At 45.1% G+C, this 19,478-nt stretch overlaps 4 protein-coding genes; 2 read left to right on the top strand and 2 right to left on the bottom strand.

Moving 5' to 3' along the window:
- Positions 1-831: 831 nt before the first annotated feature.
- GSTUM_00010168001 (uncharacterized protein) lies at positions 832-3,066 on the bottom strand (the record flags this gene model as incomplete). Its single annotated transcript, XM_002841107.1, has 6 exons — positions 832-1,685; positions 1,742-2,064; positions 2,115-2,331; positions 2,422-2,552; positions 2,596-2,825; positions 2,896-3,066. 6 exons carry the CDS (start codon positions 3,064-3,066, stop codon positions 832-834), a joined length of 1,926 nt encoding a protein of 641 aa, XP_002841153.1.
- A 1,786-nt stretch (positions 3,067-4,852) lies between these two features.
- Positions 4,853-6,823, top strand: GSTUM_00010167001 (uncharacterized protein). XM_002841106.2 has 3 exons: positions 4,853-5,577; positions 5,669-6,341; positions 6,392-6,823. Exons 1-3 carry the CDS (start codon positions 4,945-4,947, stop codon positions 6,604-6,606), a joined length of 1,521 nt encoding a protein of 506 aa, XP_002841152.1. The 5' UTR covers positions 4,853-4,944; the 3' UTR covers positions 6,607-6,823.
- A 531-nt stretch (positions 6,824-7,354) lies between these two features.
- GSTUM_00010166001 (mitochondrial 37S ribosomal protein YmS16) lies at positions 7,355-7,986 on the bottom strand. XM_002841105.2 has 2 exons: positions 7,938-7,986; positions 7,355-7,872 (listed from the first exon to the last, which is right to left on the bottom strand). The coding sequence occupies exons 1-2, from the start codon at positions 7,959-7,961 to the stop codon at positions 7,546-7,548; spliced, it is 351 nt and encodes a 116-aa protein (XP_002841151.1). The 5' UTR covers positions 7,962-7,986; the 3' UTR covers positions 7,355-7,545.
- Positions 7,987-8,269: 283 nt separating this feature from the next.
- On the top strand, positions 8,270-9,193 carry GSTUM_00010165001 (uncharacterized protein). XM_002841104.2 has 2 exons: positions 8,270-8,632; positions 8,671-9,193. Exons 1-2 carry the CDS (start codon positions 8,594-8,596, stop codon positions 9,013-9,015), a joined length of 384 nt encoding a protein of 127 aa, XP_002841150.1. The 5' UTR covers positions 8,270-8,593; the 3' UTR covers positions 9,016-9,193.
- Positions 9,194-19,478: the final 10,285 nt, after the last annotated feature.

Here is a 19,478-nt window from a genome sequence, read left to right as displayed (position 1 = left end):
GGGTTTCCGGCTGGGCTCGATTTGGGAGTAGGTGTGGGGGGTGCTTTGCCATAGACCTTCTCTTTTTTTTTCTTCCCTTGCTGTGATATGATATCTTGAGGGGTTTGGCAACCACATATTGTATGATACCAGTAATTTGTGTTCAAATCTTGTTTCGTACTAGTACACGTGATTTAGAATCGACTGATCGCAGCTCGTAGAACATGCTTATATAATCTCTTTTAGTGCCATTCTGATTTGTCGGTTCCAAATCGCGTGCACTATTTGTACCGTACGATACCCTACAAAGCACGATTCGAACCCAAATTATGTGGTTGCCAAACACCCTTAAAATTTTGCGCTCTCTTGGTTGGTTAATCATTTCTTATCACTCGCCCCGCGAAATGAGATGTGGAACTGACTGGGCTGTACTCGAGTAGTGTGTGTGGTTGCCCCGAAGTGCGATATTATGATAAATTTACTCCACGTATCACACCAGGGGGCAGAGGGGGTGTACCGCACAAAACGCAGAGGCGATAGGAGCACAGTACTCGAGTAAACTTCTAGAGGGGGGGGGGGGGAACGAAAAGCGCTTGTGATCCCCATATACGTTACGGTACCCAATTTTCCTCCGGGCCAACACTATGCCGGTACTATATTACTGTTCATTGGTATATACAACCGTCTATACATATCATGCATTGTACAAGATCAAAAATGTGCTGCCCTCCTCGCGCGCCCCGGAAAGGGGGAGAAAGAGAAGCCGTAGAGCAAAGACGAAAAAAGAAAAAGAAAGAAAAAGCCCCAACGCCCCAACCAAGAATAAGAAAACGAGACCCTAGAAATCAACGGCTACTCTGGCCACACCCACAACTTCTCCTCCTTCACTCTCCTCCCATTCCCTCCATACCCAATCATTTCCCGCCTGTCATCTAAAAGCCTGGCGTACTCTAGCATGAGCCGGAACATATACACCTCGATGTCCTCCTTTCGCAGCACCTTCGCGGCCCACTCCCTCCCCTGCCCGGCCAATCTCTTCCCGGTAGAATCGTGCGTGGGTATGTATACCCCTTCTTCCTCTTCCCTATTTCCTAGGCCAATAAAGTACGTGATAATAGAGTAAAAGTCGTCGAATCTATTATCCATAGGGGCGAAATGCTGCCACGCAAATAATCGACTATCGTGCCATTCCCTGAATATGGTAGCTTTAATTCCCAGACTGCGGCTTTTCAGCCAAGCGTGCCAACGGCCGGAGAAGCTGTGGCCATCGATGTCTGGGAGGTACTTGTTTAGGAACTGGTCTGTTAGGGTTGTCGTTGCATTTACTTCTTTTAGGAAGGTGCGTAGCCAGCCGCATTTGCTATCTGGTACGCACCAGGCGAGTTCTGGGAAGCCAATGTCGGTGTACTTTTCCGAGAAAGGGGATGGATCCCAGTTTTTGGTCTCGATGTAGGCCGGTGGAGTGGCTGTTGAGTCTAGGGTGGGTAGGGTAAGGCGGGTTTTCGTGTTGTGGAGGTCGGTACCATTTGCTAGTTGGACGAAACGGTGACGGTGGAGGCGGCGCCAGGTACTTAGTTTTTGGTTCCCGCCCGAGGTTATGCCGCGCCAGAAGACGGTTGTGTGTTTGTCGTCCCAGGGGACGTCGTTCTCTGGGCTGTAGGTGTAACGTGGGTCATCGCTGTAGTACATGTTTGCCGGGAAGAGAACTTGTGGGGTGGCTTGTTAGCATCAATGTAACTGAAGGTGGGAAGGGCTGATATACTGTCGTTATTGACGTTAACCTTGCATTCACCGAATACTGGAACTAATTCCTTTGTGGCTACTATGGTAGCGGGGGCAAACAACATTCCGTGAAGGTCCTGGATAGCTGGGCCAACAGTGCACAGATCACTGGATATATTGAAGTTGGAGACTAATCCGCCGCTGTTCGGGAACTTGTACTTTGCTTCTGCTACAGCTGGATCCATGGTCATGTTGTTCCGTGCATAAGAGTCTGGCGGACAAGCTTTGCTTGCAAGGTCCATGTATGGAATCCCTGGCACGCTGAACCATCCTGCCGTTGGGAATGACATAGATTCGTCTGCTCTCATTAGCAGTGTAAGGTATGCATGCCGGAGCTTATGGTATAATTCAACCCACCTAGCTCTCTGTTCCTTGAAAACCCGTTTGTAACTGGTCTGTCCATATTACGACTTTTCTCTTCAATCTCGAGATGCTCCTGTAATTTTTCCCATTCAACAATTACCCTTGGCTGGTCAAGCCTGTTCATGGCTATCTGCATATCCGGTAATTCCTTAACGAAGACGTTCAGCATTTTCACGAATTCGTCTGTGCGCCAGTTTCCCCCAGTGACTTTTATCTTGCCGTGCTCAATCTAGATCGCAGTCAGTCAACAGTCTGGGAGATTTTCTAAGATGGACTCTACCGTGATTCCGGCAAGACCACTATTTCCGGGATCCTCTTTCAGCATTCCCTTCACCACCTTCCTCAGTTCCAATGGCGGAATACTCCAAAATGGTCGCAGGTCATCCCAAATTTGGTCAAAGTCGTCTACATTGTAGACGTTTCGTTCCCTAGCAAACCGATACCACTACGCAACTGATAAGCCATGGGAACTCACTGCGGTTATAAAGAAGACCTGCCTTATCGAAACCCGGAGGAGGATGCCGCCCATATTTTTTCCGGTATTTGCCTATGGCTTGTACAAAAGTCTTTGACCGGGAGTCTTGGTATTGCTTAAAATCCGCTGCTGCCTTCTCCATCAACTGAGAAATAGGATGACCATCAGCCTTCTCGGAGCTATAGCTGAAGTCGTCTTTGTCCTCATGAATTGTGAGTTGCGGAGCCTATGAACGCACAGAAAGTTAGCGTTGCTATTCTCACATCCTCACCCCCGGTAATCAGTGTTTTCAGTACTTTATTGCGCTGCCCAGGACGTTTAAGTGACTGTGGAATTGGTAAAATTTCAATCCCACCTCGGTAATCGGTGCCGGTGATAACGGTTAAATTTGTGAGGAAAATTACGAATGCCGAAATAGATAGAATAAAAAATATTCGCGGTCTTGAAGAGGAGGGAGGAAGTGTCATACTGCTAATTGTTCCTGCAGATTCTTGGTGGTTACGGTGGTTTCTAGGTGCAGGGATTAGGTGTAACTGTAAACAAACAACAGAGGGCGCTACCAGTGCTGTGGAAGATATGAGATTTGTCAAGATGAAGGCGGAGGGGATTCGCAATTGAAATAAATCAAAATCGTGGCGGCGCGAGGTGGTAAGGAGAGAAAGGAAGTATCATGTACTTCTCGTCTTATGGGGTACGGTATGAATTGAGGTTCTGAGAGGATAACCGTGGTGTGGTTAGTCCCAGGCTCTAGAGTCGAAAGTGCCCCCCGAACCCACAGCAATGGGTGAACCCTGGCCCTATACGAGTAAATTGTAATACCATCACAGATTTGTGCGTAAGCGCTTGCACTCTAGTACAATGAACTGGTTTGCACTCTAGTACAATGAACCGGTACTCGAGTACAGTACAAGTACATGTACACACCTGGAAAAATGCAAATTGGGTTCTGCCGTTTGTAGATAGCCTCATTTGGAGACCGCTTCAAGGGCCACTAGACTATATGTCATTGTTCTCTAAACGTATCGTACGGGTGAGCCTTGGTCTTGCACCTAAATTAATCTAACCTGCGGACCTGACGAAGAAATGAACGAAGACATCTAAACCTCAGTTCAACCCTTGTGTGGGCTATGGTATCAGGTATTCCACCAATGTCTCTCTCCCTCCCGTGCTCTCATAAGTATGATTCTACGGGTATGTTATGGTGCCGGTCAACTAAAACCCACACTCTACCTAAAGTTCTCGCAAAAACCATGCATACTGAATTATTCACATTTGAGAAAAAAGAAAAAAAAACCCCTCTGGCAATTTTATAGAGAATCTCTTTTCAAAGCCTCTAATGGGGTTTATCCTATCTTTATCTCGTCAACATGCTCAAAAATAACAATTGGAATCATGAAGTATGATACCGTGGGTTATTTGATAAAGTTGGATGATACCACGCCACAACTTCAATTCTAACCCTAACTAAAACACTGAGTTCCTGCATGAACTTAAACAAGAACAGAAATTATGGATTGGTTCTAATTTCCGAATTAAATAATTTTACTAGAGGAAAGCCTACCGGTGTTATAAGCTCTCAAGAACTGGGTATTCCAAATTTAGGAATTCGGATCAAGTTAGCCGCAAGTTCAGCCATGTTGTAGTCTAATACAAGTGGAATCAAAATTCTCTGGAGCAGTAAAAGGGAACAAAAATTTCTTCGAAATCACACCAAGATTGTTGTTTTTTTGTGGGAAAACTGAGTCTTGGCAATATTTGAAAGTTTAATAGCATACTGGTACCACTCTTGAGGAGTTGGGAAATGAGTGGACGTTTGTATATAGAAGATGATCTTATTACTGTTTTCAATGGTTCTATGAGGGTTTGTGTTTTTGTAGATTTTTCTCCGTGGAATCATAACATCTTGGTGTGAAATCTGCCATTTTTGCGCTTGTGCCCTATCACTTTTTTGATCCCACCTTGTATCATAATTATCATAATAATATTATCATACCAATGTTCGAAAACAATAGTCTAAATTGCAGGGCTCAGAACAAGGGCTTGGCATTAAATTGTTATGATATTCTCCAGAGTATGTATGATAATAATATGATGCTCGAGTACCGGTATGATACCCTTTGAGTATGATACCGGAAGTGTTTTAGGAGATGGGACGCCAAGCCTCAGGTTCTATGAATCTCATCCCCAAAAAATCTACTTCTACAAACAACCCCACCACCCCGCCATAACCCTCAGACACTCTCGTTTCTAAGACCACTTCCACCCCCCTTTCCTCCTTCCACAAAAACGTTAGACGAAGGCTACAATCCTATTCTCTTATCTCTTGCTTTCGGTCTTTGGGTGATATGTCTGGAGAAAATAACTGTGACTCACCTGCGGACGCCGTAACAGAGGCTGCTGTCCTTAAGGCCTTTGGTACCAGAACTCCCCCGGCCGGTGCGCAAAAGAAGCCCCCGCAAGAAAACTCAGCTCCTTCTGCATCAAGCTCAATGAAAACGTCATCCGCTCCAACCGAGCCCGGAAAGCTTTCAGCCAAGGAGCTCAAAGAAAAGAGAAAGCGAGAGAAAGCCGATCGTCGTCAACAAGCTAAATCTAATACTCCTGCTACTCCTCAGCGCCCGCAAAAACCTCAACCACCCAAGAAGGAGGTTCAGGGTAAGGGGAAAAAGGGAGTCCAGCCCACTGTGGCCCACGACTCTGGTATTGTCAAGACCATTTATAGCCAACAGCCCAGCAAAATTCCCGCTGGAGGAAGAGAACAGGAGACCGTTCTCGGGACAAGGGATAAGGATCTTCCGGGTCTTATGAAAGAGTTGGAGATTGAGCAGCATGAGAAAAAGAAGAAGCCTGTGTTCGGGATAAACAATGCCCATCCCGATGTTCACCCCGCAATCCTTACATTGGGTGTGCAGATGAATCAATTCATTCTTGTCGGAAGTAGTGCCCGGTGTTTGGGATTTATGTTGGCGATGAAACGAGTAAGTTCCTTTGTTACCCTCATCATAGTATATCACTCGTTTTTGCTCCCGAGAACGAAGACTTGACAGCCATCTAACCACTCTATCATAGCTAATTAATGATTATGAATGCCCCGCCGGGGCAACTATAAGTCGTCACCTTCCTGGCCACTACTTCTCTCGTCAGATCGATTACCTCATCTCAGCGCGTCCTATGTCGACTGCTTTGGGAAACTCTATTCGCTGGCTTAAGACAGAAATTGCCGCTATTTCCCCCGAGCTCTCGGAAGAAGCAGCGAAGAAGCTCCTCTGTGAGAAGATTGATGTTTTTATTCGCGAACGTATTACTGCTGCTAGTGAGGTGATCGTGAATACCACTGCCGGTCGTTACATCAGCGATGGTGATACGATTCTTACCTTCTCCAAGTCTTCAGTGATTGAGAGGTCTCTACTCGAAGCACATTCTCGCGGAATGAGCTTCAAAGTGCTTGTCGCAGATAGCAGTCATTTATTCGAAGGAAAGAATTCGTTAACTACGTTGGTGAGAGCTGGGGTTGATGTTGAGTATATCAAAATGGTACTCGTCGAACAATATATGGGCGGTGTCACAAGAGTTCTTCTGGGGGCTCATTCCCTTCAGGCTAATGGGTCTCTCTACTCACGTGCTGGATGTTCCATGATTGCCCGCTCTGCCTCTCAGAAAGGGATCCCTGTGATCGTTTGCTGTGAGAGCATCAAGTTCTCAGAGAAGTTCACCTCGGGTGGAATTATTGGAAATGAATTTGGTAATAATGCTTACATTTCTGCCTTATTTATACTGATAATGTGCGAATAGGTGACACCGATATAATTGCCCCTGACAACAATTGCGATAACGGCGGGGTCTTCGGGGGATGGCGTAACCAGTCCACTACCAGCCTCTCTAGTTTTATGTTTGACACCACTCCGGCCAAGTATATCAAAGCCGTCATCTCTGAACACGGCACGCTGGGACCAACCAACTGCCCCAATGTCCTGAGGGCAAATAGCAGTTCTGCACCACTGAAGTAGGCTTGAATATGGCCTATTTGACCACATCTTCATTTGATTTGTTAACACTCTTTCTTCGCCTGTATGGCGAGTTTATGTGGCATATCGCTATTATTATATCTATAGTAGCTCATGACTTTCTTTCTTTTCTTGTATTCACCTACAGGTTTCTTTTCAATGATCATCTCTTGTATTTTTGTCATGTCAGTCTTGATTCGTCTTGTGAGCCTGATTATTTTGGGGAATTCCATATTTCTTTTCTATGGAATTTGTGTATTTGCCATCGGGGGGTGGAGAAACTGGTAGTATGTGACTTTCACTCTTTATTTCTTCCTATATCTACTTTCCGGGGAGGGTTTGTACCTTTGATATTTCTTTTCTGGGTTACGTCGGTATGGGGTTCTAGCTGTGGGGTTGTTATTGGGTGTCTTTTGAGCGGCATTCATAGATGGTTTTCATCAGACGGGTTTTCTCTTTTTTTATCTTAAGAAGCATGGTTTGTTTACGAGATGTTTCTTCATAATGCCGGCATTAGGTGGGCTCTTGCTTGTACGGTGGTTTGTTTTTAAGGGTGGGGTACCAATTACTCTATTCTTGTGCTTTTCTCTTTTTTTCCTTCTTTCGTATCTTTTATTTCAATTTCATTTTTCATTTTTCATTTTTTGCAGTTTGGGATTGGTCCGGGGCCGCCGGAGAAATGGGTCCACTTTAGAATAAAAATTCAGCTTTTTATATAGATTTACAGACATTACAGAGGTCTTCAGTGGTATTCGATCTTAACGTTCGTACGCCGTTTATTCTCGCTATGCGATGTTTGAAGAGAGATATCATCTCAACCCAGTTTCCTCCCTTAATTCCCACAAGCCAGACGCCGTAGCAAAGAAAAAAGCCCAGCCGTCTAAAGTCTTGTTTGCCGAGACGTATAATACATCCACTGCCGCCCCCTTATTCACCATCATCTCAGACGCCCAGATCCAAATCCCAAGTCTTCCCCTTGACCTTCGCAACGTCTTTCAACTTTGTCCCCATCTTGACAACGCTGAAACTGATCATCCGGGGATCCAATCGTAGTGTGCGCTGGATCAAGTGCTGCGTCGGCGAGTTTGAATCGAACCTCATGATGAAGTATTGGCCATGGGTGTGATAGACCAAGTGCGCGCGTCGGCGGGTTGGGAGCATGAGTTTCTCCCAGTATGTGTATCCGCGGACGACTCCGCCGTTTTGTAGTACCGTCATGCCAGCGGATTTAGCGATTTCCTTGATTTCATTGAGGGAGCTTGTCCGGACCTGTGAGTGTTGGGTATTTATTAGCGGGTGTACGAAAGGGGGGAGAGGAATTGGGAATGATATACCACAGCGACGAGTTCGTAAAGCATTTTTTGGGAGGACTGTGTAAGGTCGGATAGGTCCGCTGGTTGGAGGGTGGGGTGGTTGTTTGCTGAATGTAGTTGGGGGGAAGTACGATACGATGACTTTTACGCTGGGTCGGGTAAGTTCTTACTACAGTATCATAGGATTTCCCTGGACCTCGCCAACATGCCGCCACTGACGGTTGAGTTGCATGCCCCACACACGTGATACAATCCTTTTCCCGGCTTTGGAGGCGGGTCATACACACAGCGGGTTCATTTTTGTTCCCTTTGCTCTCCTCCCCCTTCCTCCTTGAATCAGAACTCGGGTTCCAAAAGCCTACCCAACCCAATCCCGCCCATACAATCCCCCTTCCACACATAATAATAATAACCTCAATTTCATCACATCCTGTACAAACTTCATCCGAAATGACCTCCCTCCTCCGTTCCATGCTCACCAGGCCGGCCTTTAAACCAACCTATACCGCAAGAGCAGTAGTTCGCAGAAGGAACTTTACCGTGGGAAATTATTTCTGTTCGTCACAGCCCAGTCCCAAAATCTTGCCGTTCTGACAGAGTAAAATCGAGGAAGTAGGAGAAAGAGAAAGTTGGGCTAATTGGAAATGTGACAGTGACCAGGAAATACACCCAGGACCATGAATGGGTCCTTCTGCCCGACTCTAACAGGAACATTGGTTCCTACTCCCACCGCCCCCCCATCAAGTAATCACAGACTGACACAGAACTACCAGCTACCGTTGGCATCACCGATTACGCCCAAACTGCCCTTGGCGATGTTGTATACGTCGAGCTCCCGGTTGAGGGTGACGGGGTGGAGGCAGGGGACGCCATTGGCGCTATCGAGTCTGTCAAGAGCGCATCCGACATTTTCTCGCCCGTGTCCGGCACCGTTGTTGAGGCTAACGCTGAGCTCGTGAGAAATCCCGGGTTGATCAACGGTGGTGGTGCCGAGGACGATGGGTGGATTTGCAAGATTGAAGTTAAAGACTCAAAGGAGATTGAGACACTCATGGACAAGGCGGGCTATGATGCATATGTTAAAGGATTGGGACATTAGGTATTGTCTGTCGGATCGCCAATACACCCGGGAATTCTTTTCATTTCTTCACTTTCAGACTCTTTTCATCTACTTCCTTGGCTGGGCGGGAAAGTAGTTTACTCCTAAGTTCAGCTTTTTTTTTTTTTTACCTGTTATGTGCGTATTTGCGGAAGGCTAGCATTTTTCCCTTTTGTTTCACACTTGAGCTTGGGACTGGATTTTTGTCGGAACATATTCATTTGCCTACGGTAGTTTCTACCTGAAGGGGGTATTTTCTTACAAACGAGTGATAAAGTATGATCGTAAGTCCGGGGGGGAAAACAGGTCCTTTGGCGACCTATTTTTTCCCGTGTTCCCAAGGGGTCTGTGGGCACAGGGAGTTGCTTCTGAGTGTAGAGCTTGTATTACAATTTCGAGAGCATAGATGGTAATACTAGTACGAGTACAATATATTACAAGTCCCAGGGGTTTGATAGCGTGATTCCGGTAGAAGGGACGGGGGGTGGACCAAAATTCATGTTAGCCACCATATTTTCAGTCCATTGTTCGCCTCCCTCTTCTATTCGTTCTCCCCTCCATCTCACTTCCCTACCATGTCATCTAGCGCAGCAAGATGAATGACAAAAAAAAAAACCCTACGGAGTGCATGGCCTATCCACTCCACAACCCAGCATGGTTAGCATCGATACGGCCTAGAAGAGGAACACAAAGGAGGGAAAATTCAAGCCTAAAGCGGGATGCTAGGGTCTAATATTTCTACTCCCATTGCAGTCGAGGAAAGGTATTGTAGGTATGATATACTAGACTTTGGTTGGAACTCGGGCGGGCGCTACGACAACATATAGTACTAGGTCAAATTGTTTCGTCCAATCCGTGGTAACCGAACAACACCTCAAAAAAACCCATCCCACTGATCAACCACCCCTCAACAATGCCTTCTGAAAAGACCGGCCATCTCTCAGACTTTGAGAAAGGACAACTCTGAGAAAAAAAGAATTCTCTTTTGCTGAAATTGGAAAGCTCTTAAACGGTTCAAAGAGTACAGTTCTCAGTTTTCATAAGTGCTATCAAAAGAGGGGTGATGAGAAAAACCTTCCAACACTAGGAAGACATGAAATTATCGATAACACAATCTGCCGCTACCTAGCCAGAGAGTCCAAGAAGGTGGGTCGCCAAACCCTGTCAGAATTGCACAATGATGTTGTACTATATGTCTCTCTGAGTACTGTCAAGAGAGCTTTGGCATCAGTCAATATAAAAAAGTAGAGAGCAAGGAAGAGAGCTCTTCTGCCAGATGAGCATGCTATCAAGAGATTAGCTTAGAGTATGGAGTATAAGGATTGGACAAAGGAGGACTTTAAGGGTGTCATCTTTAGTGATGAATGCATGATTGAAAAGTCCAAAGATCCTAAGAGTATTTGGATATTCAGAATACCTGAGGAAAAGTGGTACAAGGACAGTATTCATGGGGTTACAAAAGGTCCTAGGATAAAGCTAATGGTATGGGCTTGTATTTGGGCTAAAAATAAAGGTTCTTTGATTCCCATTTTTGAGAAGAGTATGAACAGATTTGTATATATTGGAGTTTTAGAAGATCATTTAGTTGATACCTGGCAGGAGGTGGAGGACACAGTTGGGGATCCTATATTTCAGCAGGATGGTTCAAAGATATATACTGCAAAGGATACTATAGCTTGATTTGAGGAAAACAACATACAGGTTATGGAATTGTTAGGCGGAGACAACTTGATAGACTTCAAAGTTGTCTAGGCCAATCGAGATTCGTTCCTGTAGACGGAGATTGTCTAGGAAGGCTCAAACTTTGCTCATTTTGTTTATGACTACTAGAAGCGAAGTAAAATAGGTAAAGTAGGGTAGAATTGTAAAAACAATATTATATTGTTAAGGTCTCTTTTCTGTTGCTTGATGATGTCTAAAGCTTGAGAGGCTCTTCAATATTTATATTCCGTGTCTGAGTGTTCGCGGACTACATCTATTTATCATACAACTATGTACTTCTTCAATCGTACTTCGTGACGTCAAGTTTTCTTCCAAGGTGCGAACACCTGTGGACCCTGAAAACCATCACACCCTCTTCTGTAATTATGATATTTCTTCTTAGGAAGTGTGCTGTCCCCAATAGTAATATCCCGATTAGCAGAGTCTTTAGACTTATGGCCTAGTCCTTAAGTTGAACTGAGATGGCTCCAATTGTCTTTGCCATTGATAAAATGATCAGTTTTATCCACAGTTATATCTGTAAAGGTGGTCATCATTACAACCATCGTAGGTCGTCTGACTCTGATCCTTTGTAACTCCATAGCCAACCAATAGACTTTCTCTGGATGACTTCCTATTAACTCGCAGGAAGCTATTCCACCAGATTGGTAATTAATCCCATGGTGGGCAACCCTTGGTTGCTCTCTGGGTAGTAGGTTTCAGTAACCATTGTAGTATTGTGTCATGAACGTGGCTTAGCGAGGAAAGGGTTTTTCACGTGACACATGGTTATGAGTCACAGGTATGTTATTGTTTCACGCATATGACCTATTTGGGTTATATGATTAGTTATGTGTGGGATTTGTGATGCTTTCGCACATGGCTCAAGTATGAGTCATGGAACATGCGCCTGACAAGTATGCCTTACGAGTGTGCCTTACAGGCAAGCCTTGCGCATATGATTTATGTTTCGCACATGACCTCATTATGAGGTCATGGGTTTCGTGCATATGACTCAGTCGAGTCATATGACTTGTTTATTGCGTTATGATTGGTTTATGAGTTTAGTACATAACCTCGCTAGGAGGTCATGGGTTTTGAGCATGTGATCACTTTAGTCACATGACTAGTTTGTTGTGATTTAGTTTCGCACATGTGACCACTTTAGGTCACATGACTAAAGGCGGGAAGAACACTATATAAGGAGGCCGATGCGGCCGAGGAAGATAGGTTCTTCAAGCTTTGTTCTAAGTACTTTTCCTACATATTACTTTAACAAATATAAAAATACCTTTACGATCCTTATCCTTATTGCAACGTTATCATTACGCCAAGAAGCACTCGTTACGAAGACGAGTTAGAGAAAGCTTACGATAGTTGTTTTTGAGAGAAGACAAAGGTCTTGTACTATCGGTAACATAGGCAGAGGCCTAGGGCTATCATAAGACAAAGAAAGAAAGGGAAAGAAAAGATAAGTATCGTTCCCCGTCGCCAAGAACTAACTATCTGAAGGGGGATCATTACATTACAAAGCGTCACCTAAGTGTGACGCCAAACGATACAAGACGGCATCCTTCAACCCAGATCGGGAAGGAGATATTGACATCGACGATCAAAATCTTAATCTAGGAGGATTCAGCGATGCCCTAGATCACGTCTCAGCAGAACCCTCGAGAGCAGCAAGCCCAGTAACTCCAGAGAAAGGATCACCAGTCGATAGCTCTCCTGCTGGAACGCCACGACCCGAGAGAATGTCGGGATCCGCAGTACCTGGGCCACCGGCCCCAACTGCTCCGGCACCAGGAACCAGCATACTTGGAATGACTGAAAATCAGTTTCAGGCATTTCTTGCAGCCACGCGAAATACAGGGCAAGGAAATGTCCAACGACCAAAAGCAAAGGAGCCCGACACATACGAAGAAGCCGAAGATAAGCTACGAATATTCTTAGCGCAATGCGAGGGATATTTTGCAGTTAAGGGATACGGAGATCACCATGATGAAATCAAGATTCCTTATATGGAATCTCTACTCAGAGGACTCGCGGGACAATGGATCATGCCCTTTCAAGATGGAAGGAAACAGAGGGAATGGGTCACGTATGAAGAGTTCAAGGCGACACTCTTTGAACAATTTGGAGACCCCAACGCCAAAGAAACAGCAAGACGAAAGCTAGAAAAACTCCAGCAAGGAAAACAAACATTCTCAGCATACTGGAACGAATGTCGACTGTTGGAATACGAGGCCGAGTTTGATGACGCGACTCTCTACATCATCCTCCTGAGAAACCGCAGTAAGAGACTCCGAGAGGCATGGGGAATCTCTGACCTACGCTATATGACAGCCGAACGATTTGCAAGATGGGTAATCGACAAAGAAAGCAAATTAAACATGGTTCGGAGCAACTCGGAAAATACTATAGCACATAGGGTGGTCCAATCATCCAGGAATGTGGATGGGACCTTCAAACTGCAAGTACCTCGAGGAGAAAGTTGAGCGTTACCACCAGGCGAACTAATGAAATTGGACAAATCAAGAGCAGGGCCTGCTCTGAACCTGTCTAAAGAAGAATACGCCAGAAGGATGAATGGGAAACTATGCCTAAGGTGTGGAAAAGCAGGGCATCGGATACAAGAATGCAGAAGCCGATTGGACAACGGATACCAGGGAAACAGAGCTACTGGAAATAATCGTTTCCAAAATCAGAAAAGAAGAAACATCCGCGAAATGATAGCAGAGGATTCACCGGCGGAAAACGAAGAGGGTCCCCAGTAAACGGTGGTCTGGGAGACCCAAGATGTGGACCTGGAAAACCCATCAAATTAGCGAACTACTACACGGCACTATACACGCAAAGAGGAGAAGGAGATGGGGATCATGTGATGATTAAAACGAAGATATACAACAGAGAAAGAGAAGAAACAACAATATATGCAATGCTCGACTCGGGGGCCACTGAAGACTTCATTGACAAAGAAATATGCAACAAATACGGCCTCCACACCAAACAAGTGAAGAAAGCAAGACAAGTCTACCTAGTGGATGGAATGCTAAGCGCTATGGGTCCTATAACCCATACGGTGACAGTACCTATGGACATTGACAGCCATAGGGAAATGGCAACCTTTCAAGTGGCAGATCTAAAGAACCATGAGATAGTCCTAGGGATGCCATGGTTATGGAAGCATAATCCAACAATCGATTGGAACGAGAACAAGATGACGTTTACAGGTGAACTATGTGCGACACAATGTCTCAACAGTTCACCTGTAGTCTACTCCAAACCAATACGAGAAGCGGAAGAAGAAACTTTGCATGCAAAGTTTGCCGAGATGCGGCAAGACAAAAGGGTCCGGATACAAAGACTGGACCAAGAGGCAAAAGTGCCTACCAAGGGTTCCAAAGGGGCAGCAGGACACGACCGATATGCCAACAAAGCAATCAAGATACCTGCCAACGGGCAGGCAACGATAGCAACGGGAATAGCCATTGGACTCCCAGAAGGCACCTATAGACGAATAGCACCCCGCTGTGGTCTAGCAGTCAAACACCGACTCATGACTATGGCAGGAGTGATCGACGTCGACTATACCGGTGAAATCAAAGTGGTCCTAGCCAACCTAGCTCAAGAGGACTACCAAGTCGAGAAAGGCGATCGAATCACACAGTTGATAATCGAAAAAATCAACAATGAGGATCTGCATGAAGTAGATCAACTAGAAGAAACCATGAGAGGAAACAAGGGATTTGGAAGTACGGACCAAAACCAGCTCGATACAACAAAAAGAATTGAGATCAAAGAGATTACAGCACAAGCCTTTGGACAATATTATCGAAGAGGAGATACCACAGGAATTCTCAAATGGACATACGAAGACAAGAAAGCAGTTCTAGCAAAAATCAACATCAGCACAGAACTAGCAATCCAGGACAAGAAATATCAAAGCAAAAAGGGATGGAAAGAATTGGTTCCAAAAGAATATCACTAATTCACAAATCTATTCCAAGAAGAGGAGGCTACGGAGCTACCACCTCGAAGACCAGGAATCGACCACGAAATTCAGCTGGACAAAGACGAAAAAACAGGAAAAACAAAAGAAATTTCCTATAAAAAGTTATACCCCCTAGGGGAAGCAGAGCTCGAAGAACTTAGGAAGTATATCGAGCAGAACCTAAAGAGAGGATGGATCCGAGACTCTTTCGTGTCAGGAGGATCTCCAATACTATTTGTCAAAAAGAAAGACGGAAAAATGAGACTCTGCGTGGACTACAGGGCCCTCAATTCGGTTACCAAGAAAGACCGATATCCACTACCCTTGATTGGAGAAGCACTGGACAGACTACGATCAGCAAAATATTTCACCAAACTCGACATCAAAGACGCATACCACAATATACGCATCAAGGCAGGAGACGAATGGAAGACTACATTCGCCTCCAGATACGGAATGTTCGAATACCTGGTTATGCCTTTCAGACTAACCAACGCACCGGCTTCATTCCAGAGATGGATCAACAGGGTACTTAATAAGTACCTCGACATATGTTGCATCGTATACCTGGACGATGTACTCATATACTCGGAAAACATACAACAACACCAAAAAGACATCAGCAATATCATGGCGGCAATACAAGGATCAGGAATGAAGATCAAACCAACAAAATGAGAATTCCACAAGGAAGAAACAGAATACCTTGGATTTATTATCAATCGAAGTGGGGTTAAGGTCGACCCTGTTAAAACAGTAGCCATATGGGATTGGGCCAAACCAAACAACAAAACAGATGTTCAATGCTTTATGGGATTCTGCAACTTTTATCGAAGGTTCATAGAGAGGTTTAGCAGACTTGCAAAACCACTCTATAACCTAATGAAAAAAGACAAGAAATGGGAATGGGGAGAAACAGAACAAAAAGCATATGATACAATACGAATGCATCAAACATCGGCACCCATATTGGTCTATTTCAACCCAAACCGAAGGACAATGATTGAAACGGACGCCTTAAAATATGTATGCTCAGGCATACTATCGCAACAATGCGACGATGGAAAATGGAGGCCAGTGTCCTATCGATCCAAGACAATGACCCCCGCAGAGTGCAACTACGATGTTGCAAACAAAGAACTATTAGCAATAGTTCAAGCATTAAAAGAATGGAGAAGATACGTTTCGAACAACGACGATCCAGTCCGAGTTCTAACTGACCACAAGAACCTGGTCCCGTTCATGACCACGAAAGAATTGAACAACTGCCAGATAAGATGGATGGAGCACCTTAGCAAATACAACTTCAAAATCGAATACCGACCAGGAAAAGAGAGCGGAAAGCCAGATGCTCTCACAAGGATTGCAAGCGACAAACCACAAACGAAAGAAGACCAAAGGATCAAACAAAAAACACGGACCCTATTACCAAAAACGTACTTCGAGGTTATGGAGATTATCCAATTCACATCAAAGGAGGAAAGAGGAATTGAGAATGCAAACGAGAAAGACAAAACAATCCAGGCAATAAGAGAAGCCTTAGAAGAAGGAAAAAAGGAGATGAAAGGAATTGCACAGGGGTTATGCCAATGGAAGGACGGAAATATGTGGTACGATGGAAAACAATGGATCCCGGAAGAAGAGGAGATAAGGACGGACATCATACGACAACACCATGATATCCGAACGGCAGGACACGGAGGAATGGCTACAACCACAGAATTCATCATGAGATCATTCTATTGGCCAGGACTGCGCGAAGATGTCAAACGATATGTCAAAAACTGCAACATATGCCAGAGAACGAAAACGGCTAAACACGCACCATATGGATTACTAAAATCAAATGAAGTCCCCGAACAACTATGGGAAACAATTACTATGGATTTCATCACAGACCTACCAACATCGGAAAATTGCGATAGCATCTTGGTCGTGGTGGATCGCCTGACCAAAATGAGTCATTTCATTCTGGTTAGAAAAGACATCAACACGAGGGATTTTATACAAACATTCTTCCGAGAGGTCTTTCGACTTCACGGCCTCCCAAAGAATATCATTACCGATTGAGGAACACTATTCACATCGGGACTATGGAAGAAAGTAACCGGAGAAATGGGAACTATCAAAACAGAATGAGCACAGCGTTCCACCCACAAACAGATGGACAAACGGAACAGGTAAATGCGATACTCGAACAATATTTAAGGGCCTATGTCAACTATCAGCAAGATGATTGGTACAAGCTGTTATTGATGGCCGAATTCGCATACAACAATGGAAAGCAAGAAACAATTGGCACGACACCCTTCTTCGCGAATTACGGACAATATCCACAAAGTCAGACCACATATTATACGATTAATGATGTGATACCGGAGAAAGTGGATATGGGAAAACTACACGAAACCTTACAATACGAGATGAGTCAAGCACAACAATGGCAAAAAGAACAATACGATAAGCACCAAAGACCAGATCCAAACATACAACCGGGAGACATAGTATGGCTAATACCACGCAATATCCATACGACACAACTATCAAAGAAACTGGACTACAAGAAAATTGGACCCTTCAGGATATTGGAAAAAGTGGGCAGCCGAGCTTATAAACTCGACCTTCCCCCCTCAATGCGAATACACAATACATTCCACATCTCACTCCTCGAATTACACAACGACAATAAGTTTCCTTCACAAACACTTATTCCTCCCCCTCCGATCGAACTCGACGGAGAACCAGAATACAAACTCGACGAAATAGTCGATTCCCGCTTCTTCCACTGTCACCTCCAATACCGAGCCAAGTGGACAGGATACTCTCCTGAACACGATAAAACTTGGTACTTCGCGCACAACTTCGAAAACGCACAAGATGCCATCTCAACCTTCCACCAGCGATACCCAGGCAAGCCTTGCCCAGGTGACGATCACGTTCAACCAAGACAAAAGCGAGGGAAAGACTCCCGCGCTATTGCAGCAATACGAGGGCTGGGGCGATAGCCCCCACCAAATCATACCCACCAGCCCCGAACACTCATTCATGGGGCCAACTGATGAAGAACTCAAGGAAAGGGAAAGACAAGCACAGCATAACGCCATGTCATGGACGGTATGCTACGATGACGGTTGCCAAACACACTTTGGTGACAAGGAAGGCTTGGGATGGTTCCCGAGAGAATGCCGAAAGCGTGGCCCATGCCCAGACCACGTCCTGAAGCATTGTTGCCAATGCTTCAGAAATGGATGCAGGATGCACAGGGCACAAAAAATATCTGCTGGATTCTACCCGCAGAAGAATGGGAGCCGAAAAGAGTTGGAAGGAGAAGATGCCAGAAAGGCATGGGCCGCGAGGACGTGGTCCAAGGAGGAAGGGGCCCAAAACTCCTTGGCAGACACGGAACCGGATGTCAGGAGCCTACACAGGCAGATCCAGGGACTCCGAGAACAACTGGGCCAAGCCGAGGCCACAATTTCGGCAAACGACAAAACGATCGCGGAGCTTAGACAGCTGAACGACAATCAGCGGCAGAAGATCGAGATGGCGAATCTGACTCTGGAATTGGTAAGGGTCAGATGGAGGACGGCAGACGAAAAGTTCCACAAGCTGAGAAGGACCATGCGCTCGGCAGGACGGGAACTATTGAAACTGGGAGAAAAAGCCTGATGGGACTCAGGCTTAGGGGGAGGGGAGCTAATGTCACGAGCGTGGCTTAGCGAGGAAAGGATTTTTCACGTGATACATGGTTATGAGTCACAGGTATGTTATTGTTTCACGCATATGACCTATTCGGGTTATATGATTAGTTATGTGTGGGATTTGTGATGCTTTCGCACATGGCTCAAGTATGAGTCATGGGACATGTGCCTGCCGAGTATGCCTTACGAGTGTGCCTTACAGGCAAGCCTTGTGCATATGATTTATGTTTTGCACATGACCTCATTATGATGTCATGGGCTTCGTGCATATGACTCAGTCGAGTCATATGACTTGTTTATTGCGTTATGATTGGTTTATGAGTTTAGTACATAACCTCGCTAGGAGGTCATCGGTTTTGAGCTTGTGATCACTTTAGTCACATGACTAGTTTGTTGTGATTTAGTTTAGCACATGTGACCACTTTAGGTCACATGACTAAAGGCGGGAAGAACACTATATAAGGAGGCCGATGCAGCCGAGGAAGATAGGTTCTTCACGCTTTGTTCTAAGTACTTTTCCTACATATTACTTTAACGAATATAAAAACACCTTTACGATCCTTATCCTTATTGCAACGTTATCATTACGCCAAGAAGCACTCGTTACAAAGACGAGTTAGAGAAAGCTTACGATAGGTGTTTCCGATAGAAGACAAAGGTCTTGTCCTATCGGTAACATAGGCAGAGGCCTAGGGCTATCGTAAGACAAAGAAAGAAAGGGAAAGAAAAGATAAGTATCGTTCCCCGTCGCCAAGAACTAACTATCTGAAGGGGGATCGTTACATATTGAGAATTATCCCATGATTATGACGTGTTCCGAAACCCAGTTGCAACACTCCGTGAAGTTCGTTGGCTTCTTTGGTAGTGTCCTTTGGAGTTCTAGACTCTTCTGGTGGATGTAAATGTATTGGTCTCTAGTAGAGATCCGTTACCATTTGATACCATCTCTTTGTGCGAAAACATCCCGTTACCTACAGCCCATACCAACGGTATCCTGTCTTTAGAGCCAAGTAAATCTCTGAGTAGTTGACGGAATCACTCCGTTCCACTTCCCAAACCTCGCCGAGGGT

Source organism: Tuber melanosporum (genome assembly GCF_000151645.1).
Source record: "Tuber melanosporum whole genome shotgun sequence assembly, scaffold_67, strain Mel28".
Lineage (NCBI taxonomy): Eukaryota > Fungi > Ascomycota > Pezizomycetes > Pezizales > Tuberaceae > Tuber > Tuber melanosporum.
Note: the sequence above shows the minus strand (reverse complement) of the source record. Positions and strands in the feature narration are given on the sequence as shown.

What these genes read in the sequence shown, in the direction of transcription:
- GSTUM_00010167001 (XM_002841106.2), top strand. Translation starts at nt 4,945, where the DNA reads ATGTCTGGAGAAAATAACTGTGACTCACCTGCGGACGCCGTAACAGAG. An exon ending in TTATGTTGGCGATGAAACGA is followed by an intron (nt 5,578 to 5,668) that starts GTAAGTTCCTTT and finishes ACTCTATCATAG; the next exon opens with CTAATTAATGATTATGAATG. An exon ending in AATTATTGGAAATGAATTTG is followed by an intron (nt 6,342 to 6,391) that starts GTAATAATGCTT and finishes ATGTGCGAATAG; the next exon opens with GTGACACCGATATAATTGCC.
- GSTUM_00010166001 (XM_002841105.2), bottom strand. Translation starts at nt 7,961, where the DNA reads ATGCTTTACGAACTCGTCGCTGTG. An exon ending in TTTACGAACTCGTCGCTGTG is followed by an intron (nt 7,873 to 7,937) that starts GTATATCATTCC and finishes CAACACTCACAG; the next exon opens with GTCCGGACAAGCTCCCTCAA.
- GSTUM_00010165001 (XM_002841104.2), top strand. Translation starts at nt 8,594, where the DNA reads ATGAATGGGTCCTTCTGCCCGACTCTAACAGGAACATTG. An exon ending in CGACTCTAACAGGAACATTG is followed by an intron (nt 8,633 to 8,670) that starts GTTCCTACTCCC and finishes AAGTAATCACAG; the next exon opens with ACTGACACAGAACTACCAGC.